Genomic DNA, 27,738 nt, shown 5'->3' on the forward strand with positions numbered 1-27,738 from the left:
CCCCCCTTGTTGGCACTAACTTCGCTGACAAACGGCGATCGCTCGGTCGGTATAGTTCGCTTGTGGAGCAAAGGCCATGGAGTAAAAAAGCCCTCCTTGTTTAGTTGATAACATTTCTCCCCTCGCATTCCTTAGGACATATTCATTTCTCTAGATTTGGCGATAACCTCATAGCTCATCCGCCCAGCAGATCAGTGTTAACTTTGAAACTGTTTTTCCTGAAGCCAGTAAATAGGATGAAACATGTATCACGCCAAGAGTATGGGCAACCCACGTGACACGTTGGTTATACAAGTAATATATGATGTTGAATTCTGTAACGGATGTGACGATTACCAGGAAGTTTAGAGTAACCAATTAAATCAATTGTGAAACCGATATTTTGATACAACATTATTAAATATATATATGTACCTAATATTAGTTGCTTTAAATTAAAATGTATTAATAACGACAAATATTTCTACTTTCCAAAATGTCCATGTTTCTTGTTTGTTCACCTAGTCTTGCTTGCATGACAATCCTCGGCCATATTTTGTCAGAGAAAATTATTTCACAGTGAAAAGTTTGGAAGATTTCTTGTAATACAAATAGAATATTTACAATAATTGTTTATATAACATTCGTTGTAAGATTTTGGAAACAGTACTGTGAAGTGATAATAAAGGTAAGTATTTCATCTATTTCCACGCTGTTTAGAAACCTGCAAGTGTCTTGATTGTTTTTGGTTCTAACAACAGCAAAGACATGTTACTGGATTTTAAATAAATATATAGTATTTACTTATCAGTTTATTGGTAGAAATGCTCACATAATTTAACTTTGCCTCTTGTCGGATATTTATGCATGTCTTCAGGTTCTCTGGGAAGTGATAACGAAACTGTGTGAGGCACCCCACCTTTTTTTTCCCCCCCACCGAACGTTACATTACCGTAATAGCATTGAGACCATTGCCTCGTTAATGTGTTTACAGGTGTGACAATGTCAGCAGGGCCGTACAACTATTCGTATATCTTCAAATATATTATTATAGGGGATATGGGAGTAGGCAAGTCATGCTTGCTTCATCAATTTACAGAAAAGAAATGTAAGTAATATATCTTATTTAGTTAATTTAGCATTAGAATTAGGGAGACTATAACCTTACGAAGAAGTTCAGGTATAAATTGGTCATATTTTAACATTTATTGTGTTTTGAGATAGTTGGACAGTCCTGTTGTTAAACTAAATATTCATATGGCAATGTTGGGCATGAAAGGGGAAGCTGTGTACAATTTTATACAGCTGTCCCAGCCTTCACTGATAACAGGTGAACAAGACAATTCTCATGAAAATGTTAGTAGTTAATGAGCTATTCATTATTTCTGTCTTCAAAGTAGGTGTAATGGTCAACAAGGATGTAAGCTGTTGCTTTATTGATAATTGCTCAGACTCACTTTATATCAAACATTTGTTAGTACATCTACTCTCCAGGTCAGTGTGCAAGTTTTGTCATTGAACTGTAACAGTAGGCCAGCTTTATATTTTGAGTATGTATCATTGCATGCAAATATAGCTAAAGTCAGGTTTATAGTTCTGGAGTTGTCTTAGATTCTGTTTACATATTTCTCTGTTTCATCTTACTTCAGAATTTCCACTTTTATGTTAGTCATTTAGCAGCCAGCCCTTCATCCATTTATGTCTTCTCGTAACTGCCTGTCACAAGCCTTACATATTGTTCCTTCTGGGTGATATTCTTGCTTACCTGTTCCTGCCCTTATCTCGGTTCTCTTCTTGGGTGTTTTCATTTTACTTCCACGTGCAAAACCTTTGGGATTCTGTCTTCATTCATTCTTAAGATGTGCCAGCACCATCTTATTCTGCTTCGTATTGACTTATTTTTTCAAGGCATTTATCTTTAAATTTTCTTTTTTAATTTGTTATTCATTCTCTTCTGGCATTTCCAGCAGTACTTTTCAATCTCATCTCAGCGCACTGTTAGTCTATTAATATCTGCTTTTGTCCATATTCATGTTTCTGCTTCACACATTAATGTGGGCATGAAGTAACTTTTAGATAGACCTATTTTTCCTATTTACATCTTTTCTAGCCTATATCCTTAACTAATTTTCCTGCATATTTTATTTTTTCTGTAATTCCTTTTTGTATTCTACCATTTGTTTTACAAGGACCGGATAAAATAGTCAGTATAGTGACTGACTACAGGCTGGAAAACCAAGGGGTCAGTTTTTTTGTCCTGGTGGCAGCGTTCCTGGCTACAGAGCCAGAGGTCTGGGTTTGATTCCCAGTGCTACCAGATTTTTTCTGAGAAGTACTGGGTCTGGAACGAGGTCCACTCCGTCTCGTGATGGTAATTGAAGAGCTATTTCAAGGAAATAGAAAACCGAAAATTAACGGCTGTGAGGATTTGTTGCGCTGACCACGCCACACCCTCTGTCTGCAAAAGTTGGCACTAAACTTCACCGACAGGCGGCAGTTGCTTGGTTGGTATAGTTCACTTGCGGACTAAAATCATGGAGTTTATTTGGGGGAAGTATTTTCACTTCTCCATGTCATCCAGACCAGCTCTGGGGTCCACCCAACCTATCCAATGGGTACCTGGGGCTCTTTCCCTATGGGTAAAGCAGCAGGGGCATGAAGCTGACCACTGACCACCACCTAGTGCCGAGGTTAAGAAAATTTGGATCTATACATTCACTCCCCCATACACCTTCATGGCATAGTGCTTAATTAGTTAAGCACAGGGGGGACAGTTTTACCTTTACCATTTGTTTTACTTCTTAAGTACTTAAAACTTTCCATTTTCTTTATTTCAAGATTTTTAAGTTACAGTTTTATCTTCTCCATGTCCATTGCCCTCTGCCTTGTTTTCATAGCTGTATATTTATCCAAATTGACATTTAATTCAGAATGTTTTCTTTTTCTGAAGTCTTTACACGCTGTAAAAACCACACAAAATTTGCTTCTGAAGTACTTTCATTCAATTCCCATGTTAATGTGTCATCAGCATGTATCATAATTTTTGGTGTTCCACAGTCTTGCACATCATTTATTTTGCTTACTATTTCATATACATTCCCATGTTGAACAATTTAGAGGCTAAAACAATTCCCAAACTCACAGTGATATTGGGTTTTCGGATTTTAGCCATCATCCTGGTTATAAGATAACCAAGAAGAACATGACATTTCAGAAACTGGATCTGTTTCCATCCTCAGGTGAGGCTAGCTCTTTCTAAGGGACCCAACAGAATAGGTGTTTTCCCTCACCTGAGGATGGAAACAGATCCAGTTTCCGAAACGTCATGTTTTTCTTAGTTATCTTAAAACCGGGACGATGGATAAAGTCCAAAAACCCAATATCTCTGTGTGTTATACACCATCATCAGAATCCTATAGTAACTAATTCCCTAACTGCTCCAAAATATTAAAATCATTAAAAATTTTCTTCTCTCTGCCAGCCTTGCTGTTTTCACATTTATCAACAATTTTCTTTGTTCTCTCCATTAGTCTTCACAACTGTTTGCAGTCTGTATTGCTATTGAAATTCCCTTTCTGTACTTGGTGTAAAAAATGTAAAGTTGCCCCTGTGCTTGTCTAACTAAGCACTATGCTATGAAGATGTATGAAGGAGTGGATGTATAGATCCATATATTCTAGACCATGGTTCAGTTGGAGGTGAGTGGTGAGCTTCACATTCCTGTTGCTTTAACCCCGGGGAAAGATACCTTGGTACCCATTGATTAGGCGGCTGGGTGGGCCATGGAGCCAGTGGAGACTGTGGAAAAGAGAAGAATCTTGCCCCTACTGGAACTCAAAATCAAACCCCTCAGCTTTCCAGCCCATAGCCAGTCACTATACTGACTATGCCATCCTGGCCTCCTTTACATCGTGTATAGTTTATCAGTATACTGGTTTCCACAGCTGATACAGCACTATTCTCAGGCACTCAACATGGTAACCAAATAATCTGTGGTCCACTTTTTGTCTGTAGTTTAACTTATCCAACTTTATAGAGTATTCTTGAAGTAATATTCCTCTGCTTCTAAGTATACCTTAGTGAAATATACTACTGTATGGAAGTAGTGGAAATTTCATGCCTAACATTCTTTCAAAGTTGTTCCAAAGAGTAAGCATTGTTCACATACACTTTTCTTTTGGTATATCCCACAAATAGAAGTCACAAGGATATAAATTGGGTGATTGCAGAGGTCACAATCTTTGACTTGTGACTTGTTCACCAAAGACACCATTTAATGCCTCAGTAGAATTGATCAAAGTATGAGCCATTGCATTGTCTTGGATAAAATGCCCTATGATTTTTCTTCATCAGTCAGTAGTTTGAAGAAGGGTCACAGTTTAATGTAATGTTTAGAATTGTTTAATTATGAAACAAGAGCCCATTTATCCTCTGCACTAATTGCACACCAAACCCAAGTTTTTATATCACGAATCTTTTGAAGAGCATGAAGAGTTACTGTGTTCCAATATGGGTATGCCTCATTATATAAGAGTTCAAGAAATGTGATTTAGTTTTTAATATGATCAGCCAATTCATTCAGTTGATAGCACTCACTCAAATGTTAGTTGCTTGCTGGCCAATCAAGAGTGGTGGGGAGAAGGGAAGTGGAGTACTGTTTAGTAAACAGTGGAGGAATGCAAGGGAAAAGTTTGCCCAGCCACAGAACCTCTTTTTCACATCTGTTTGGTGTAAGAAATCAGAAGCTGGGAAGCAGTAAAAGTTTGTGATTTGTCATGGCCAGGAGATCCAGCAAATACTTCTAGTGAAATTTTACCACCAACTTCATTGGTCATAAATATAAAACTCAATATTGCTGAATTTGTCAACAGATTGAGCCCCCTTCTGTACCACTGCTATAACCTTTATCAGCATTAGCCATCTCCCCCATTCATCTCAGTGATTCATCCATCAGATCACCCATCCTTCCTTTTAACAAGTCATCTGCCCTCGGTAGCATAGGTGGTTGAGGCACTGTACTGCAAGCCAGAAGATTGCAGGTTCGAATCCTGGTGACATCATTGGATTTTTCAGTTGGCCTAACCCTTCCAGCTGCACTATGGCCCTGGGGTCGACTTAGCCTCTAGCAGAAATGAGTGCCAGGAATCTTCCTGGGAGGTAAAGGGCGATTGGCACATAAAACTGACAACATTACCACCATCCATAGTTTCACTGTCTGTAAGATATGGGAGCCTCAACATCTCACAACCATATGGGCCTTCACAGCCTGTTATCGGAATAGCTTTACCTTTTTACCTTCTGTGATATTTATGAGTGTTAATTTCGGTTATTTCTTTATTACTAACAGAAGGTATCGAAAATAATTAAACAGTGGTTAAAATACATCTTTGTAGTATGTTTATTATTGTTTGAAAGAAAGAAAGAGAGTGAGAGAGGAAGTCTTGGGAAAAGGGGGTAAATGATTTTGATTTGTTGACACAGGTTTTAAGCACCCATTTCAAAGACATTGTGCCCTGTTCCATAGCAGTGTTTAACATTGTATTTTCAAAGTAAACAATTATGAGCACAATTTAGTCATGCTGAAATGACACAAATATTATAGAAATAAGAAAAGGGATGTACTGTACTGAACAGGACACGGCATTCCTATCAATTCTAGTGAGGAAAGTTCAGTTATGTGATTTCATGCACTCCAACTTTTGTTTTGGAACTTACCTGTCTCGTAAATCAAGAAGTGCCTGTGCCTGTATGATGTTTTTATTTATGGATCAGGAATTAGCCACAGACAATAAAGCAGTGTGCAAGTATAGGATGTGGTTCAAATTCTCATTCCTAATATCACCCTCTTTGTGAGAGCCAAGGGATGGTTTTTGGTCTTCATTTGTTCCCCATGTACAAATGCTGGGATGTCATAAAGTACAAAAGGGATCATCTATGCTCCTCATTACTTTAAACACTGCCATAGTGGTGGAAAGCACAGAATACTCAGTGGAAATTATTTGCTGTCAGTATGCAGCATTACTGTTGTTGTATTTTAGGAGGCTGCTGAGTTTTGGCTGTACTGGAAACTTGGCCTAGCTCTCTGTCTCTCTCAGGCTTACATCTTGAGCAGGGTGGGCTGTGTTTGTTAATAGTTGTATACAATAGAGGTTGAGTGTGATGGCACATGTAAGCATAAAATCTTGGTTCTTGCATGCCATCTACGTTTAGTAGAAAGACAAAAAAATGTGAACACTTTTGGTCACTCCTAAGTCTAGCTGTAGAGTAACAAAAATCTTGTGTGACTCTACATCAACAACTGTTAACATTGATGGACTATTGCAATTTCCCAGCATGTCTGTAGTTATTCTACTGCGACTGCATTTCTTTCTGATACTGACATTGCACATTCTGTTGCTTTCCCTATCTGCTTCCCACTTGCTCTAGTCAGAGGCCTTCATAAAGTAATTCATCTGTACTTGTTAATACAGCTTAATCAAACATAGATTACATGTACATATCTACACGGCACACAGCAAAGTAAGAGATCAAAATACCACTTTCTTTCAGAATGAGCTGCTGCAATGTGAAAACCTTGGTGGGAGGGAAAGAAGGAAGGATGGTAGAAAGAAAGAAAATTAAATCATTTTGTAAAATACCGAGTCTATACAGGTTTTGTTGATAGATGTCATTCTTCTTAGAAATAAGAGTTTCTTCAACAAGAACTCCCTTTCAGCAAAATGTCTGACCTGAAGTTTTACAAGTGATAATCTCATAAGGGTGTGCTGGATGTGAATATAAATATACTGCTTTCTTCGTACAGTGCGTAAATCATGGCTGAACATTTTTCTGTACACAGTAAAGAAAGGTATCTTTTAATTCTATTTTCACATTGTTTTATATGAAATTTTCAGGCTGCGGTATTTTAGCTAGTGAGCAATGTGTATTTACGGAACAGCTTTTTATATGTCTTTTTTATTGTCTACGTGGTAGTGTAGTTGGTTGAGGCACTATGCTACAAGTTGGAAGGTCACGGGTTCAGGTCCTGATGAGGTCATTGAATTTTTTCAATTGACCTAATCCTTCCAGCCGCACTGTGGCCCTGGGGTCGACTCAGCCTCTAACAGAAATTAATACCAGGAATATTCTTGGAATGTTCTTGGGGGTAAAGGGTGGCCGGTGCGTAAGGCTCGCAACCCTATGGGCCTCCACGGCCTGTTACAGAGATACCTATACTTACTTTACTTTTTACTTACTGATATTGCTTAATTGAATCTGGATGCCAAGATTTCTGTGTGGAGCTTTTTTGCTTCTCTGTGCTTAGTTTCTGTTTTGCTTGCATGTTGTTCATATATATCTCAGGCCCTCCCCTGTCTGTCTATCCAGTTTTCAACAAAATATTACTTTGGGTCATATTAGTCTTATTGCAGAAAATACATGTAACCCCTCAAAAATGGGCCACATTCACATACTCTGATAAAGAGGTAAGAACAGTTAACAGGATTATTTTGTGATGCAAACATCAAAGTAGCATTTTACACAAGAAATACAGTAGGAAACACCATGAGTCGCAGGTGAATACAGCAAAAGAAACATATACCAACTAAATTCATAGTTCATAATTTATTTATATCCATAAACTCTTACACAAATACACTTGAACAAGTCAGTTTAAACCATCTAAAACACTAAAAGTAAACAACTCATAAAAATGTACAAGATGATACACAAGACTATGAAGAGCACAATCATGTTTGTACATACAAATCTTGTTTTCCTNCCTGATGAGGTCTGTGGGATTTTTGTCGATACTCCAATAGACAAACCGCTTCGGAAAGTTTGTAGGCCCTGAAAAGGGCCCTTCAGCTGGGATGTTTGGCTGGTGAGGTAGCGCTACGTACGCCGGTAGAAATAATGTCGGCTGCGGTGTGTTGACTAATGTTGCGGCAGCTGAGTTAGTGGTCTGGCCACAGTGCGGCAGTTGTCGGAAGTTGCCTGGTCGCAGAGTGTGGTTGCTGGGAGAAGTCTGGTTGCGGAGTGCAGTGTTGGAGTGGCGGCAAGCCGAGGCAGCCAGTTGCCCAGTGAGTTGGGCATGACCGCCGGCGAGCCGAGGCAGCCAGTTGCCCAGTGAGTGGGGCATGATCACTGGCAAGCTGAGGCAGCCAGTTGCCCAGTGAGTTGGGCATGACCGCCTGCGAGGCGAGGAAGCTGTTCCTGACGCAGGGAAGTGCTGATGACTCCGAAGACCGATCGTTCTGTACGAAGTGTGATAGCTGGCCGGCTGATGTGGTCACTGACGACTGACTACTGACTGACACTGACTGTCTGACTACTGACTGTGATGAGCAATGTGCTCCGCCTTTTATACAATGCGTGATGGAGGAGCGAAATTTGCCGAGCGCTGATTGGCTAGCACATGCAATGATCTGGATGAGGCTAGACAGCAAGTGCTGTATAAATGCGAGCGTTGGAAGCAACGTGATTAGCTAGGGCGAGTGATGGTGAAAAGTGAGCGGGAAAGTGGGTGCTGTATAAATATGATATGTGGGATGTTCCCACAGGTCATTGGATTTTTTAAAATTGACCTAATCCTTCCAGCCGAACTATGGCCCTGGGGTTGACTCAGCCTCTAACAGAAATGAATACCAGGAATATTTTTTTAATATTCTTGGGGGTATAGGGCGGCCGGCATGTAGGGATGACTGCCGCCATCTGTGAGCTGATTACCTAGAAAATGTGGGAACCTCAATACCTCAACCCTATGGGCCCCCACGGCCTGTTGCAGGGATACCTTTATTTACTTTTTTTACTGTTAAAATCTTAAATTCACCAAACAGACTTCTACAGGACACAGGATAAAATGTTTAGAGTGCCCACTGAAATACAGCCGACAGATAGTATGAACCTTATGTGCCAGGTTTTATGGAACAGTCAAGCAGTATGCAACAGCAATGGTAATTCAGGATACTTGAAATGTATATTGAATACAGGACATACATATGACAAAATAACTGATACTGTGGATATTATAAACGTGTCAAAGAAATAGAAGCTTCTGAATACTCAAGAAAGACACCACATGAACCTGATGTGTCTTAATATGAACACCACCTACATCAGTAACCACAACCTAATATTCAAAACATTGCATCAGCTTATGTCACCAGATAGCATCATGCCTACCAATACATAGCCTATAGAAACACACATCATTATAACCTTTTTACAGTCTTGATCACTCTCCATGCAGGCAGCACCAAGAAGCAACAAGAAAGAACACTAAAACTCAAAACAGAAAACAATGTGTACCCACCGACAGTCATACAGTCTTAACAAAAGAGGGAAGGAACCAAATCTTGTAATATTAAATATTTTGATACTAAGCTCACTGTCAGTTTTGATTACAGTTTTGAATTTGAACCAGTATTGATATTTATCAAACAGAAAGTTGATATTTCAAATGACAGAGTGGCAGCTTGCAAGTTAACTACAGGGTAGTTGAAACGTGTTTTATTAAAGCAATAAAAACCCAGTGGTCACTGTATGTGGTGGTGCCATAAGCTGTAATACACACAAACTGCATTTTCCTACAGATTGTAATTATGTGCTATGTGTTCTTCTCATAATAAACCAGTTATTTCTCCGAACATCATTAACTGGTTTGCTTTTGCAGCAGATACATAATAATATTGTCTGTGAGGTGTGAACCGAATATTTACATATATTATTTAAAAGAATTTCCATCTTTGAAGGGTTAAGGAGTGAACAGTGCTTGGTAAGAGTGCCTTTGTAATTAGTAAGTATTTACAAGTGAACAACATGAGTGGTGTATTTCATGTAAGTGGCAGTTAATATAGCCTATTGCATTTTCTCCAGAAATGTCAAATTATCCAGTAGCTTCCAGTGTTTCATACATTTAAGAGTATTTAATAGCTTTGGTGTGTTTTAACATTTTTGTGTGGTACTCATAGAGTTAACTGTTTAGTTACGAAAGTATGTCAGTAAACTTTTCCTGCTTCCCCCAGGTATAGAATTGAGTTCTCCAGGCATGGCATATTACATTACCTGTTTGTTAGTATAGAGTAGTAGCTGTTGACATTTCAGCTGTGTGTAAGAACATGTACCAATTCACTGTTTCATCTTGTTGCAGTCATGGCTGATTGTCCCCACACCATTGGAGTAGAATTTGGCACAAGGATAATTGAAGTTTCAGGACAGAAAATTAAGCTGCAGATTTGGGATACAGCTGGACAAGAGCGTTTCAGAGCTGTAACTAGGTAAATCTCTTCTCTTCTTTTTGCTTTAAGGTGGAAGTTCAAAGTGGCTGACACTCATTCCCTCCAGTCAAATTCCAGAATAGTATCTCAAATTAGGCTATGATCACTTTCTTCCACATCCTTTCTAATTCATTCATTATTTACTAGTCATCCTATCATTTGATGCTATAAAATCTGACCTGTTGAAATATAAGTAAATAAACTAAGAACAATAAATAAATAAATAAATAAGAGGGGAAGATTGTGAAAAATGAAGTGGGAAGGCTCTGAGAAGGTACAATGAGCTATTTTAAGGTTTTTTCTTGCATTTTCCTGGAATAACTGAGTAAAACCACCAGAAGTTTGAGAATAGCCAGGCAAGGAACCTGGGCCCTCCTAAATACAAAGAATGAATACAATCCACTCAACCATGACATTTATCATATTCTGTTTAATCTGATGTTAGGAGTTTTTTCCAAACATAAAAAATAGGTTTCATGTTCTTGATTTTATGTGTGATAAAACTGTAACTGAGAAGATGGAAATTAATAGTTCATGTGTTTAGTCATTCTTTATTCAAGCATAATGTAGAATATTGTGTGAGATGATTATCTGTCTCCACCTATTGACAGCTGCATGAGATTCAATTTGGAACATTTGCACTTGGAATTGACTGGAAAATTTGATGATGTATGTAGCTATACATTCACTCCCCCATGTATCTTCATGGCATTATGCTTAATTAAGCAATCTTTATTTATTTGTTTGTTTATGGTTTATTTACTGACACTGTTAGTAGCTCAAACTATGTAGCATTGAATGGTAAGGTATTACTACTACTAGCTAGTAGTAGCTAAGTAGTGAATAGTGAATGCAGTGGAATATGGAAGGAAACTGTCCTGGTCTAATTTTTGTACTGTCCTGGCATTTGCTTGGAGGGACTGAGGAAAGTAGTGAAGAATCTCAGTTGGTTTCACAGCTGAGATTTGAACTGGGCATGTCACAAGTACAAGTGAGAAGAAGCATTGCCACTTGAGTCAACCTGCCCAGCAGTTGCCTTATCAGAAATGGAATTAAGGACTAAATTAGTTGACAGGTGGATATCATATGACTGTTAAGGCGTAGTTTGGTAGTATGTGAAGTGTTGCCAGAAATATAACTTGAGGAGATCTACATATTTGATGAATTTTCATGCATGAACCAATAAAGTTATTGTTGACTTTGTAAGATACCATGAATGTCAATAAATGATAAATAAATAAATGTGTATTTCATTTTAGTTGATCTACATTGGATAAATTAGAACATACCAAGCTCTTATTGCTGTAAATTAAATGATGATTGTATCATGCATTCACTGTATTGAGAAACAAGAAGAAGTGGTGCAATGTAAAAACTTACTTTCGGAATCTCTGCTTGCTCTCTTACGGAGTGCTTTTCCGTACTCTTTCTGTCTTTCTCATTTACTGTTATCGTAGTTGATGTCATGTTCTCCATACCCCAGGTTCATGTAGTTACCTGCTAAGATTTTATTTGGAAAACCTGAAGGGAACTGACTTTTTGGGAGACCAGGTATTGGTGGGAGGATGTGGTAATATTATAATGAATCTTGAAAGAAATAGGGTGTGATGTGGATTGGTTCAGGAAAGAACTGATAGTTGTCTCTTGTGAACACACTAATGAACATTTGGGCCTATAAAAGGTGGAACATATCTTGCCTAGCTGAGCAACGATCAGCTTCTCAAGGACACTGTCGAGTAGAGTTAGTTAACATAGTTTTGTAGCTAGATTTAATTAATAATGGTAGTTTTGTACTTAGATTTAATTAATAATGGTATAATAATACAGGTGCCTATTTTATGTATTTATACAGTTTGCTCTGATTTTAAGGTCATATTACCGTGGTGCAGCGGGAGCTCTTATGGTATATGATATTACTCGACGTTCTACTTACAATCACCTAAGTAGTTGGCTTACTGACACAAGGAACCTCACCAACCCAAGTACTGTAAGTTATTGTTTTAATTCCTTATTCATTGCACTTTGAAGCCTAGAACTCTGCTGTTCCTCATATGCATAATGTCCTCACATGGAGAAGCAAGACATTTTTAGATCTTCACTGAATATAATTATCCACAATATATAAAAAGAAAAAGAATTCAAGGGTTAATGGCTTCATGTTTAAAAAATAGGGTTATATGTTCAGTTTGGTTTGATTTCATTTTCAGAGTTTGAAATTTGAAGAAAGTCGTGTGACATTCGGCCTGATTGGATGAAACTTAACTTTTGCTGATTGGATTTTTGTTAGACTGTGATAAACCTCTTAAAATTGGTGACCTGTTTTAAAACCTTGCATGAAACCTTAGTCTGAGCACCCAAAAAGTATGCATTGTGCTTTCACATTTTTGTGAAAGTTATTGTTGGGATATGCGAAAAAATAACTGAAGTGTAATGTGATTCTCTTTGAAATGCTGGTTAATCAGGATTTCATTTTATTTTTTCCAAAAGTGTCTTATTAATGTTCACAAACAAAAAAAAGTTGTACAAAAGTTAGTGTAATAAAGAAAAAGTAAAGCTATCCCTGTATCAGGCCGTGAAGGCCCATAGGGTTGTGAGACGTTGAGGGTCCCACATTATCTATCAAAGATGGCCGTAAGGTTGTCAGCCTTATGCGCCGGCCATGCCTTACTCCCCAGGAAAATTATTTAATTAATTCCTGGTACTCATTTCTGTTAGAGGCTGAGTCGACTCCAGGGCCATAGTGTGGCTGGAAGGATTAGATCAATTGAAAAAAATCCAATGACCTCATCAGGACTTGAACCTGCAACTTTCCAGCTTGTAGCATAGTGCCTCAACCACTATGCTACCGCGTGCCCCCAAAGTTAGTGTAATACTGCCAAATAATAATTTCATGCTGTGTTGATTTTGTGAGAAAGTGACCATCAAATATAAGAAACATACGTGAGGCAATCCAAAAGTTTCCGAAATTTAAATTTTGCGTGCGAATGGTTATGAGTACATAGAAATACCACTAGGTGTCTCCTCACGCATCCTTCTTGAATCAGTGTGTCAAGCGGCGTCAAGTTGAGTGGTTGGGTTTATTGTTGGTGAACGTATTTCCATTGTTGTGTTTCCGTGAGTTTGCGGTTTTGCGATAGCTGACCTGAGAGAGCAGCGTGTCTGTATAAAGTTTTGTTTCAAACTTGGGAAAACCACTGCAGAAATGCACCAAATGTTGAAGCAAGCTTTTGGTGAAAACAGTTCAGGCCAGACACAAACTTACAACTGGTATAAGCGTTTTAAAAATGGCCGAACATTGACTGATGACGATGGTCGTTTGGGATGGCCGTCAATGGGCAAAACACCAGAAAATGTTGCGAAAGTTAGGGATCTGATTCTGCAAGATCGTAGACTGACCATCCAAGACCTCTGTAACACCTTGGGACTAAGTTATGGTACATGTCAACGAATTTTGTCAGAGGAACTGAACATGAGGAGGATTGCGGCAAAGTTTGTTCCACGACTGCTGCAAAATGAACAGAAGCAGCATCACTTGGAAATGTTCAGGGAACTTCAGCAACAGCTTCAAGAGAATCCAAACTTTCTTTCGAAGGTTGTCACTGGTGATGAAAGTTGGGTTTATGGCTACGACCCTGAAAGCAAGCAGCAGTCGTCGCAATGGAAGAGCCCTTCTTCACCTCGGCCAAAAAATGCTCGACAAATCAAGAGCAACATTAAGTCCATGTTGATCTGTTTTTTTTTTTTTATATTTATGGGATTGTTCATAAGGAGTTCGTCCCTCCTGGTCAGACAGTCAGTAAAGAGTTCTATCGCGATGTTCTAAGGCGTCTGAGGGAGAACATGAGGAGAAAACGTCCAGAGAAGTGGCGCATGAACGACTGGGTACTCCACCATGACAACGCACGACCCCATAGGGCTTACATTGTGCAGGAATTTTTGGCTAAAAACAAGATGGCAGTTGTTCACCACTGACCATACTCGCCAGACTTAGCTCCATGCGACTTCTTTCTTCCCCAAGATGAAAAATTAAGTTGAAGGGGTGAAGATTTGATACAGTTGAGGAAATTCAAGCAGAAACGCAGACGGTACTAAACACCCTAAAAAAGGAAGACTTCTAGGATGCATTTGAAAAGTATCAGAAACGCTGGGATCGGTGTATGCGCTCCCAAGGGGACTACTTTGAAGGTGATGGTGCAGAATAAGATCCAGGTAAGACGTAATAGTTTTTATTAATATATTTCGGGAACTTTTGGATTGCACCATGTATAATGATAAATACATCCTTAAGTGAACTGTAAATTTGTTTCTTGATAGATTTAGAATTAAGTAAGTATACATTCTGAAGTGTGAAGCCACATTTCAATGAAGCTAGAGTTAAAATTTTGATGTATGCAAATCTGTGCTTGGAGTTTTGCATTCTAGGATTTGAGCCATATCACCATGCTTGAGGGAAAATTGAATCTGCAAGACATAGCTTTTATCAGCCATGCACTGAATTATTGCAGTTGCACATGCATGCAGGCCAGCTAGCTGAGTGTTGCATTTTACACTACTAATAGCAGTACTTTGTGAAAATCCAGTGACCAGCCCCATAACACCAGTGATCTGATATCATGTATTCTCAGATGAGAAACTCCTACCCTGAGTTAAAATCTCTGTGCCAGCTGGTGCTACCAGCCCAATTGTGTGGGAAGATTTAAAATCCCTTGTTCCCATATGATAAAAGGTTAATAATGAAAGAACAAATCTTTAAGTGTGATATTACTGTATAATTCCCATTTCTAAAATTTGGTTTTAGCACATTTTCTCTTATATTACATTCAGGTGATATTCTTGATTGGGAACAAATGTGATTTAGATGCACAGCGAGATGTTACATATGAAGAAGCTAAGCAGTTTGCTGATGAAAATGGCCTCATGTTTGTAGAAGCCAGTGCAAAGACGTAAGTATAATATGTTTCATGTGCCTTGGTTTGATAAATTGTATTTACAGTATATGAATATAGTGCATCTGTTTGAAAAGTAAATTGTTTTTCCTTTTATCCAGTGATATTTTGCAACCACCATAGTAACAGATGTCAGATGTATAAATGGACATTTTTGCATTTCATTAATACTTGAATGTTTTATCTTTCTTTCCTGCTTCCTGATTCAGAGGAGAGAATGTTGAGGAGGCTTTTCTGGAGACGGCTAAGAAGATTTACCAAAGTATTCAGGATGGCAGGTTAGACATTTCCACTATGAATTATAAGTGTCATGATCTGGGAGTTGTTAAGAGACTACATATGGTATTGTAATGTTTATTGGTATTTGGAGTAGTAGTTGTCTCACCACATGTAACACTCATGCAGCTGAGATCAGTCTTTTTCCACACATTACTTCACTATAATGCCCTTGCTTATTGGAAACTCATTGGAAACTCCTCTTGCATATCCTCTTTTGCCACTGCACTAAACTAACTACTTTGTTGTGCCAAACTGAATTACACTGATCTCACTTGAGGTCCTGCAGCTGCTACTATATTGTCACATGTATGAAGTGACTATAGACAGGGTTAAATTGCTTATTAAATTTATTGTCCACTTAGAGGTAGTAACTACTACAAGTCATCATAATGCTCTCGCTAATTCATGCACTCCTCACTACAGAACATGCAAAGTTCTTTCAGTTTGTTTTCTGGTAATGGATCTTAACCATATAAATTTGAGGCTGTATGTAGTTTCACTTACCTTGGATCAGAAGTTAACTGTGAAAATGATATCAGTGATGAAATAAAAAAGCATGTACGTGCTGCAAATAAATGTCTCCATGGCCTTAGGAAACACCTGAAATCCCAATTAATACCCAGGAAAGCCAAAACTATGATGTATAAAGTACATATTAGGTCAGTGCTATCTTATGCCCCTGAGACCTGGCCACTGTCAAGATCAAATGAAAGACTGTTAAGCATATTTGAAAGGAGGATCTTGAGATATATCTTTGGACCAGTGGAAGAAAATGGAATATGGAGGAAGAGGTATAACGATGAGCTATACAAACCATTTAACGAACCAGACATTATTGGATTTATAAAGGTGAAAAGGCTTATGTGGGCTGGACACATAATACGTGCCAGCAAGAATAGAACGATTAAGAAAATACTTAATACTAAACCAGAAGGAAATAGGAGAGTGGGAAGACCAAGATTAAGATGGGAAAAATGTGTGTGGCGAGACATAAGAATTTTGGGTATAATGAACTGGAGGAATGTAGCATCGAATGGAGAAGAATGGCGAGCAATCCTGAGGAAGGCCAGGGCTCACAAAGGGCTGTCGTACCATTGATGATGATGAATGGATCCTAACAATGTCCTCTGCTTACATCCTTACGAGCTGCCGAATGTCTCACAATTGATTAAACTGTAGACTTGTCCCACTTATAACCCCTCAGCACTGACTGCATAGAAAATGCTGTTCATCTCTTGCCTAGCAGCAGGCATTGTTTGTAGAGTTGTACTTAGCACTGGGTCTAGATGCTACAGTCTGCATGTCATACTTCTGCAATTTTCTCACGAGTGCTGGGGCAGCCTTAGTCCTCATCCTCAGCTGCATGGTTGATAGAACAGTGTGTGTTGGGGGGGGGGAGCAAGACTGTTGATGATTAGATCAAAAGAGAGGTGTGCCCAGACCAGATGGTGTGACCCATCCCCCAACAGTCTCAGTTCATATGACAGTGTAATGCCCGGGGTGAACTATTTCCACCACTCTTTAGTTGACAGGTAATGGTTTAATACATAAAGTGATGTTTTTTTTTTGTTTTTTTTTTGGAATTGTTTCATTTTTGGTCCGTTACACTATCAATCACAAAGTCGATGAAAAATCCGTCGAGTGTAACAATGTTTTTAGGTCACTTCTTTATCTCACTTGCCTTACATGTTTCGGTTTAAGAAAACCATCATCAGAGGCACATATTACAAACACATGAAAACACTGGCGTTGTTTAATGTACACAGTATATATGCTGCGTGGACGCTGCTACAAATGTCAGTACAGGCAGTACACAACACACAACGCGTAGGAAACATCTGACCATAAGCCTACACAACCTCAAGTTGACATCTCCCATCATCGCGACGAATTAACAAGAAGGAGCCTAACATTTTACTTCAGATGTTTTAAACTTTTAAATATTTTAACATTGACGGTTTAATTTGAGGGCAGTTTTCGGATGGAATGGAAGAGTTGAACGTGCATTCAATATTCCTAGAAAGTGTTGTGCTTTTACACTTCGACATTTGTAGCAGCGTCCACGCAGCATATACGTATACTGTGTACATTAAACAACGCCAGTGTTTTCATGTGTTTGTAATATGTGCCTCTGATGATGGTTTTCTTAAACCGAAACATGTAAGGCAAGTGAGATAAAGAAGTGACCTAANAGTACAGGCAGTACACAACACACAACGCGTAGGAAACATCTGACCATAAGCCTACACAACCTCAAGTTGACATCTCCCATCATCGCGACGAATTAACAAGAAGGAGCCTAACATTTTACTTCAGATGTTTTAAACTTTTAAATATTTTAACATTGACGGTTTAATTTGAGGGCAGTTTTCGGATGGAATGGAAGAGTTGAACGTGCATTCAATATTCCTAGAAAGTGTTGTGCTTTTACACTTCGACATTTGTAGCAGCGTCCACGCAGCATATACGTATACTGTGTACATTAAACAACGCCAGTGTTTTCATGTGTTTGTAATATGTGCCTCTGATGATGGTTTTCTTAAACCGAAACATGTAAGGCAAGCGAGATAAAGAAGTGACCTAAAAACATTGTTACACTTGACGGATTTTTCATTGACTTTGTGATGTATTTTTTATTTACACTACCTGTTACCCTTACACACCACAGTGGTAAGTGAAAAGATGTTTGTTTGGTTTCAGAACCTGAATTTAATGTTAAGTGAGAATAATTCATTGTTCCTTCCTTGCAGTGCTCTAACTTCCATGTATGCATTAGAGGGTATAGTGCATTGTTATTGTTTTTTCTATTTGGTTAAAATGCACTTAGAAGATAATCAAGAAGCAACTGATTACTGACATAAAATAAGAGATTATTAAAGGTGTGGTAAAAGAAATAAGCAGTTCCATTATTTTAATACAGTTAACCTTTAAGAGCCAAGTGACACCATATGGAGACCTTTAAAGTGTAGCTGAGTTGCCGTGTGTCACCGTATGGGTACGCGCAGTCCACGCGTGCACACGCTGTTTTAAAATCTAACTTTAAGATAGTAATTCTTGTTCTACTTACATTATTTTTGGGCACCCACTTTATAAGTAGGCAGTCCCTCCTGCTTCATCTAACTGAATGCAGAGTCCGACATCGCAATTCATGCACTTTGTCCGGATGTAACTCCGTTTCCCATGCAAAGAGTACACACGACACCTCGCTCTCGTATTAGAGGAAGTCGGCCAGTGATGTCAAGTGGCCTCCTCTAATCATAACGCTTATAAAACATCGCAATTTCAACTATCCACCATGGCCTCATTTTGTATGGATGAAGCCGGAATTGATAGGCCGCTGTTAAATGACAGCGATTCAGAATGCAGTACAGACGACTCTGAAAGTGGCGTGGAAGCAAGGGGAAATGCGGGGCTATTCCAAGAACAGTACCTCTGTGTGGCTGGTCCGAGATATACACAGTCAGAGTTTCTGAACGACAAAGTACGATAAGACTTCGCTCACACTCGTGCATGCAGAAAGGTTCTGACGTGACTGGGGAATGTGCAATACAAACATAAACTTCCTCCCCTTTTGCCAGATAAGACGTAGTAAGACAGGATGTCAGCAGCATGCATTTATACTGCAGAAACTGTATGCATATTTGTGGACAGACGCTCAAAATTGGAAAAACATTTTTTTTTGGAATAAGTGTAACAATTTTTACAGACCTTAAAATCTGTAAATTACAATATCTGATTCTATATTCTTTCTAGATAAATGCAGCATTTATTTCGTTCATTTATCACAAAAATTGTAGAAATTACAGCATTTTCAGTAACATTCTTACAATTTTTAATACTTTACAGTGGCGGACATTTAAATTAACTCGAGCCTGCTGCCATTACGGGAATTTAAATGGCCCATCTCTTAAAGATTAATCTGTTTTTCTGATGAATCTCTGTGTGTGTTTCTAGTATGGGTCATTCCATATGAAGTCATCCAGATATGTCGCTTGACAATTTTTAAAAAATATCGTATTTTGTATTCTTATTTCTACATATTTTCATACTTCAAAAATATTTTTAAAAAATCAATCTCCTCAGTTCTCCCAATACAGCCGTTTTTATAATGCAGAAAAACACGTTTTCAGCTGAAGTGGAGGTTTGCATTATTTTCTGTATCTCGATAACTATTGATGCTAGAGACTCCAATAAAAAAAAAACAATTTGTTCCTCATCATATGGACTACAGTTCATGTTATTACAAGGTTTTATTCAACTCACTTCCTCTAGGTCTAATTAAGCTTGAAACTTACCTATCGATTCCAGGAAAAAAACTATTTTTGACCTTCAAAAACCAATGGGAGGAGGAAAGTATCAGATCTGTGGTTTCTACCTTTTGTTGTTGCCTACAGTGGGAATATAATCACGTAGTTTTGAACGCCGTATCTATTTTCCAAAATTTTCCAGGAGCGAGTGTCGATAACATGTCTTTCCGAGAAGTAAGTACAGGCCTTAATCATTTTCAGGCCTGTATTTACTGCTCGGAATGACCAAAGATAAATTTCTCGTCTTTTATACTGAATATAGAACCACTAATACCATTGGATGCATTTAAGCCAATTTTTGATGTGTTGATTTGTTTGGTAAAATTTGAAGTCCACAAAACTTCGCTATTAGTAGAATATCAAAGTTGTAATTTTAACTCCAAGTTACTCTAGAATAGAGCATTATTTGCTATGAATTTCAACATTTTCTGACCTTCCCCACCGGAGGTATGAGATGTTAAAAATGGCCGATTTTGGACCCAGACCAAAGTTTGGAAGCTCCTGGAAATTTTTGGAAAATAGATATCGTTTCAAAACTACTTGATTTTATTCCGCATGTAAACAACAACAAAGGGTAGGAACCACAGATCTGATACTTTCCTCCTCCCATTGATTTTTGAAGGTTAAAAATAGCTTTTTTCCCAAAATCGATGGGTAGGTTTCAAGCTTAATTAGGCCTAGAGGACGTGAGTTGAGTAAAACCTTGTAATAACATGAACTGTAGTCCATATGATGAGGAACGAATTGTTTTTATTGGAGTCTCTAGCATCAATAGTTATTGAGATATAAAAGATATCGCAAACCTCCATTTCAGCCGAAAACACATTTTTTCGCATTATAAAAACGGCTGTACCAGGAGAACCAGCAGATTGACATTTTTTAAAAATACTTTTGAAGTATGAAAATTTGTAGAAATAAGTATACAAAATATATATTTTTTTTAAATGGTCAAGCGACCTATCTGAATGACTTCACATGGAATGACCCGTATGTGTTGCAGCTTTATCTTATGCGTGTAACCTGTGGTATTTGTAAGGTCTTCATTAAGTTCAGAACCATGTAATGTGATAGGACTGAAGATTCTTTAAATGCAATGCTGCACAAGTGATATTTACCAGACCATATTTCATGTAAATCCTAAAGGGTTCTGATGATGGTGTATAATCTGGTATGCTAAAAAATGCAGTGTTTCGGAAACAGATCCAGTTTCTGAAACACTGTGTTCTTTAGAATACCAAATGTTGGACAGAGTCCAAAAACCCAGTAATCTTGAGTAAATGTTAGGTACCATTTTTATTCTTGGTGTCATGCAAGTCACATGATTGCAAGAAAGTAAGAGTTTAGTTTTTTTTTTTTTAACTTTGTTTACTCTTGCAGGTTGGACTTGAATGCAGCTGAATCAGGGGTCCAGCACAAGCCTTCACAACCTGGCCGGAATACGCTGGTCAATGACCAACAAGCTAACAGAGATAGCTGTGCCTGCTAGGTAGGTTCAGATGTTGTATTCCTATTGCACTAACTCTTTGACACTGAATTGTAAAGGTTTTTGCCACAGGAATGAAAATTTCTTACATCTTTTGAGAGTCATTTCAGTCTGTTATGCCTCTCCATAACTCTTTCCATTTTTATATTATCTTTGCTTTTCGTTTTTATTGTTTCTCGTAATAGTTACGTGCAGTAACAGAACAGTAACCTCTGTATAATCATGTTAACTGCTCTTTAAGGGTACGAATAATATGGTACTTCAGTATATAAGTTGATCATGCTAAAGACCATGTTAAAAAGAAAGAATTTTCATTTCATTTCTCCTGTTGTGTTATTATATACAACTCTTTATTAAGTTCGTAACAACACAACAATGCAGTGTTCAAGGCTAAATTAGCTTTGTTGCATGTTTCAGCTATTCATAGCCAACATTAGGCAAATACATGATCATCATGTTTACACACTAGTGAACTGCAATTGCATAGCAAGTCTGGATACTTGACAGTTATCATATTATAAAACACATGGTATAAAAATTACAATGAAATATAAACTTATTATAAAACAAGAGTTATTTTGTAAGATAAGGTTAAAACTATTCAAGTGATGATCTATATCACAGAGTCAGTTGTTGCAATCTTGTATTTTCCCATGGACGTGGTATATTCTAGACTTTTATATGATAATCTGTTTGGAGGCCCGTGAAGCATAGTTTTAACATTAATTGTTTGGTTGGTACCTCATTGTACAATGTATTTATGTCCGTTTTGTAGGGAATACAGAGATAATATACATTATCACTTGAATAGTTTTAACCTTATCTTACAAAATAACTCTTGTTTTATAAAAAGTTTATATTTCATTGTAATTTTTATACCATGTGTTTTATAATATGATAATTGTCTAGTATTCAGACTTACTACGGAATTGCAGTTCACTAGTGTGTAAACATGATGATCGTGTATTTGCCTGATGATGGCTATGAATAGCTGAAACACGTAGTAAAGCTAATTTAGCCTTGAAAACTGAATTGTGTTGTGACAGACTTAATAAAGAGTCATAAAAAATAGGAAGATCACTTTGGTTTGAAATAAGTGGTGGAGTGAGAAAAGGAAGTGTCGTCTCACCAGTCTTGTTTAATGCTATGACGAATGAGATTGCTCATAAGTTAGAGGAGAAAACAAGAGACTAAACATGAGAACACTAATATTTGCAGGCGATCTGTTTTCAATGTTTCCTTCTAGTCATACACAACACTACCACAAAGAACTGTCTCCTCTCCTAAGACGTCACATGTAACATTCTATGCTTTATTTAATCTCTAACAGTAGCAGACCTTCTTAAAGGGCAACCGGGAATAAACTGTACAAATTGGAACTATACGCAAAAGAACCTAATAACATCTATCAACAAAAACGAAAAGTAATTTCTTCGGTGGCCATTCTGTGACTACATATTTTCTGTCGGTGCAGTCAGTACATTAAATTAGTTACACATGCTTGAGAGTCACTCTTCGGTTTTCCACCACTGATCCTTTTGTGGTAATGTGCCATTTTGTTTTCCAAATGATGTTACAAGTTCTCATAATTTTTTTTCTCTTATCCCAACCTTCATCTGAAAGAAAATTTCAGAAGTTACTTTTCCATGGCCAAGGAATCTAAAATGCAGGAATGACTGTATCAGAAAAGGCTGTTAAAGGTGGCACTTAGTTTATGGATTTAAACTCAGAACACTCTCATTTGTAGATATTAAATTGTAATTAATAGTAATAAATTGATATACTTTCATTGTATTAAGTATTGTAATGAATTCTCCATTGCTGTTTCTGTTTCACAGCACGGAAGACCACAAACCGAATAGTCACTGCTGTGAAAATCTGAACACTTACAAATGTACTTCTAACTAAATGTAAAATTAGGATGAAATGTGCTTACTCCAAAGTCATTGATAACCACTTCACTGGAAATATTGCATCACAAAAATATTATTTGCATCTGTGTAGGGGTAATAGTCAATATCCAGAAAGTTAAAAGAACTTATTGTGCAATATCCAGAAGTACTTGAAACATTTTCTGTCATCCCTCAGATCATTAGAAAATTATTGCATCTTCAATATTCATTCTGTTTTGTGCAAAGATTGTGCACCCAAAATTGGAGCCATGTACTCCAATTCACAGCATGCAAAAGCAATTGCAGCAGCTTCTTTCTCTGCCTGTTGTCAGTCTGAATGGGCTTGAAGCAAAGCACAGTCAGTCACCTAAGCTGAACTGGACTGAACTGAATGGAGCTGAAATGAGCAGATCAGACTCACTGTGTGCCCTCCTTTATAGTTTATAAACATTGTTAATCATGTACAACTAATTTTACTGCTTAATATTGTTGGAACTTCAAGTGACAAATGAATAATTGAAGTCAGGGATCCTGTTTTTAATTGATTTGATTGTATCTTCCTTGTTTTATGATCAGGTAGGTACCATCAGGTACATGACAAGTAGCAGACAAAAGCACATTCTACAGTAAATTTTGCATCAGTATGGATATATTCTGAATTTCACTATTTGTATCTGTATGATAAGATGAAGTGTGTTTAATAACATACATATGAACTTTCTTTAATGAGCAGTGTACAGTGCTTTCTGTATTAAGAAATGTTTGTTTCATTTTATATTTTCCTGTTTTATATCTTATTTAGGAAAACTTAAATTTATTGTAATTGTTTTAGTTTTGTCAGTATCACTTGTAAATGTTATGTTCATCATGTTGGATAGGGTTCATCAATGAAGAGGTGCTGCATCACCGTTTTGTATTGATATCTGCAAGTTGCTCCTGAAGCATCAGTGAGTGATCAGTTACAAGTATAACTTTCTTTGTGATATGATTAACGTCCTATTTGTCGGTTTTGTAACTGATGGTTTGGACAAGATCAAATGCCTCTTATGCATGAAGGCATATTTCAAGAATTCCAACGTGGGTCGGTTTGCAGTCTCTCACGAGACACCTTGCTTCGTGTATCTGCTTTGGGCAACACGTTTTTTGAGTAGCAAACAGAAAGGGTGTGAATGAACATGGCTTAAGAGAATTTTGATCATTGAGGGCAATATTTTCTTTTCTTGATCATTTGAAGTTTCCCCTGGCAGGAGTGGAGCTTGCAGGTGTGACTTTACTTCATACTACATTTTACATCTACTACAAATTTAAGCATATTGTATTTGTTTTGGTTGAGATTGCTTTGGTACTGACTCAGTGTAGATAAGAGAATTTGAACACATTTCCATGTTGCTTCAAGTTTTGTTACATATTGTTACACTAATGCACTCTTATATGTAGCTGTCACTCTTGTTGGGCTTTCAGTGGGTGAGGTTTTTAGTTGAGTTACAGGAAGATATTTGCTGCTGCAATGTCTCTTTGAATATCCTGAATGTATTGCTCAGAGATGCTTTGAAATTAGGTAACAATATAACATGATCTTTAAACTGTATTCTGTAAATCATACAAATACCGTAAATTACCACATTTTCTCATTCACAAAATCAGTCTTCATTTTTCATTAAAAAAGAAAGAGAAATTATTCTAAAACTTACTGACTCTGGACAGTTTGTGTCTAATGTGTTTTCCACAGAGGTTATATTATATAAGACCACAGTAGAATCCCTTCTGAAACACATTCTTTTGTTTTCTATAACTATTAAGGTCACGAAATGGAATTTAAGACTTATAACTTTGTGAATGTCTTGTACATTTGAGGGCATACCTTTCAGGCATTCTTACTTAATTGGAAATTAAAACTCCTAATGATTACACTGAATAACTATTACAGTAATCAACTCTTGAATAGATTGTTGGGGTGTCTTTCTTTTCTGTTTTTTTTTTATGAAGTTGAAATGAATATATCATCTTTCCATGAAGCACTGCATAACATTATTCCACTAGAATATTCTGAGTGTAAACATCATTAAGTAGCTGAATAGTGTGCAGCAATGTGTGAGGTATGTGTGCATGTTTGTGTGTGCCTCTGTGCAGTTAGGACCTAAAACACATAATCTATGTTAAGATATGACCAAACTTTATGAAAGCCATGTATATTCACTTTGTTACATAAGCTGATCATGTCATGCTGGTAATACATGTAATGACAAAGTAGAGCTCATTAGACCCTGGACTTTTATGTCACACAAATAATTTCCAGATGATTTCTACTTAGCAAAATACCTTAAAGTAATAGTACTTCTCAGTGTATGTAACAACTTGGAATTGACTATTTTATTACCTAAATTCATGTTAATCACCATGCATTTTAAACCAAGCCTAATAATGAAATTTTTTCTGAAATATAATGCATATGTTTGGCAGGTATAAAATATTGTATGTATGGTCTTTGTAATATATTATTAAATTATTAAATAATTGAAATAGTCACTGAGAAACCATGTAAGAGGATATTAAGGTAAGTCTATATTATAATAGCATTGAACTATATACTGTGTTATGCAGGAAATTGGAATGTTTCATAATGTAACTAAATATTTGTCAACACTGGATGATTGTAAAATGTTATGCTTTTACATCTGGAGAGTTAGCTTCAACTTGTGAAATCATGTCATGTTGACCAACACTAGAGAGATGCTCCTATTCAACATAAGTAAGCTTTCCTTTGTCTTTATGTTGGTTGTATTACTTGATGTACAGTCTTGGAATATTTATGTCTTTGAAGAGAATCTCATATTCAGTTTCTGTTATTATTAGATTGTGACCATTTCTTAAAGAGGTGCATTTAATGGCTGAAGGAGTATTTCTACAGAAATTCAGAGATTTCCAAAAAGGACTGCACCTGATTTGACTATTTTATCTATTATTAATACACATAATATGTAAATTATTATGTAGGCAGACTTTAAAATGTTCTATCCAGTACTAGAACCAGGATTGGATATTATAAAGGGACATAATAGAAAAGATTCCAGTTTGTCCTAAGTATTTGAGGTTCATGAATGGGGAAGTATACAATGAAAATAATCCATTTAATAGGACTAGTGGTCATGATTATTGTCATAGCTCCCACAATAAAATTTGCTGTATTCCCATGTTGTAGCATATGTGCTGGTCACTTTGTCTCCCCTCCCCTCCCAAAGAAATTGTATCACTCTGAATAAAATAACATTCCAATAAAGTGAAGAATATAATTTCTTTCCCAACATCTGTAAAGTAATCTGACTGTAGGTTATTAGCTCACAGTTCATGGTATATTGTTACAAGTTATACCTTCCGCATGTGTACAGTAGAGAAGCAGTATAATGGATTTTGAGCATGCAGGTGCAGTGTGTAGAATTTTAACCAGCAGCAAGTTCGGTTTACGTTTACTAATATCGTGATGTAAATATGTAAGTAACTTTATGAAGCAGGGTCCTTCAGAAACTGAATAGTCGTACAGCTCATAAAGAAATTTACTGACTTAGGGTACACAATTACAGTATCAAACAACAGAGATATAGAAATAAAAAGTGAATAGATTTAATCAGATGTGAAGCACAGTATGAAGAACATTGAATAACAAGAGATATAAAGTTATATAAAGGTATGGCAGTACCTACATTTACATGCAGAGCTGAGATTTAGACTAACAAAAAAACAGGAAGCAAACATTGAAACTGCCAAAATGAAATTCTTTAGGAGTGTATATCAGGAAAGACCAAATAAGAATACAAAACTTAGGGAGAGCTGAATATCTTTAAACTAAATGTTAGAATTTCAATATCCAGATCGCAGTGGAAACATCGTGTGCAGTGATTGGAAGACAGATGACTTCTGAAGAAAATTCTAACATAAAACCCAAAAAGAAAATGAAACATAGGATGCCCACAGTTAAGACGGAGAGATCAGCATACTCAAGAGAATGGAACAGACCGTGTATGGCCTAATCCATGAAGAAGAAGAAGATGATGACTGTTCACAAGAGTGCACCATGGGACCTTATCCTGAACGAGATGAATCATGTACTAAAATATTTTTCATTTTCCATTGCTTAGGCAGTTCCAAAGAATTCTCTCAAATGTGGAGTCCTATGTAACATTTTGTAACATTGTTAATTGTATGGTGAGCAGTTATTAGGTTTCTGACCAGTGTCCCTACTGGAGGACTGCCCCATCAACTTTCCATGACTGCTTATTCATTGTCTCAGCTACCTGTGATATATGGAGGCCATGTCTGCCCACAACCGGAGAATGTGAAATGTTGACAGAGATATACTTAACATGGAATATATGTACAGTGCATGCAGATGAGGTGGAAACACGATGCTTGTAACAGAAGTAGTATACTGTCACGTTTTAGGTGTGTGACTATAGATGGGTTGTGGATTGGATATTGGCTTTATTGACCACTTGTACACACCTCTTGGAACTACAAGTAATTACTGTGCCACTGCTAGTCTCCACACTTCACAGTTCACCACAGCACTCACTCAGCCTTTTTCGAGCCTGCTGTGTCTTC

The 27,738-nt window shown here is 37.3% G+C and overlaps 1 protein-coding gene across 2 annotated transcripts; it reads left to right on the forward strand.

The window, feature by feature from the left end:
- Positions 1 to 493: 493 nt before the first annotated feature.
- Positions 494 to 26,419, forward strand: LOC111872328 (ras-related protein Rab-14). 2 transcript variants are annotated; one of them, XM_023866092.1, is made up of 8 exons: positions 494 to 667; positions 974 to 1,087; positions 10,109 to 10,235; positions 12,105 to 12,222; positions 15,060 to 15,178; positions 15,391 to 15,459; positions 21,145 to 21,253; positions 23,089 to 24,014. In XM_023866092.1, the coding sequence occupies exons 2-7, from the start codon at positions 982 to 984 to the stop codon at positions 21,251 to 21,253; spliced, it is 648 nt and encodes a 215-aa protein (XP_023721860.1). In that variant the 5' UTR covers positions 494 to 667; positions 974 to 981; the 3' UTR covers positions 23,089 to 24,014. The 2 variants fall into 2 exon arrangements, with proteins under 2 accessions (XP_023721860.1, XP_023721853.1); XM_023866085.1 differs by lacking the exon at positions 23,089 to 24,014 and adding an exon at positions 24,021 to 26,419 and having other exon boundaries at positions 495 to 667.
- Positions 26,420 to 27,738: the final 1,319 nt, after the last annotated feature.

This window comes from Cryptotermes secundus, unplaced genomic scaffold (assembly GCF_002891405.2).
Source record: "Cryptotermes secundus unplaced genomic scaffold, Csec_1.0 scaffold848, whole genome shotgun sequence".
Lineage (NCBI taxonomy): Eukaryota > Metazoa > Arthropoda > Insecta > Blattodea > Kalotermitidae > Cryptotermes > Cryptotermes secundus.

Bases quoted from the DNA above. Each gene is read 5' to 3' on its own strand.
- LOC111872328 (XM_023866092.1), top strand. From the start codon at position 982: ATGTCAGCAGGGCCGTACAACTATTCGTATATCTTCAAATATATTATT. The intron at 12,223-15,059 runs GTAAGTTATTGT...TATTACATTCAG, and splicing joins ACCTCACCAACCCAAGTACT to GTGATATTCTTGATTGGGAA. The intron at 15,179-15,390 runs GTAAGTATAATA...TTCCTGATTCAG, and splicing joins GTAGAAGCCAGTGCAAAGAC to AGGAGAGAATGTTGAGGAGG.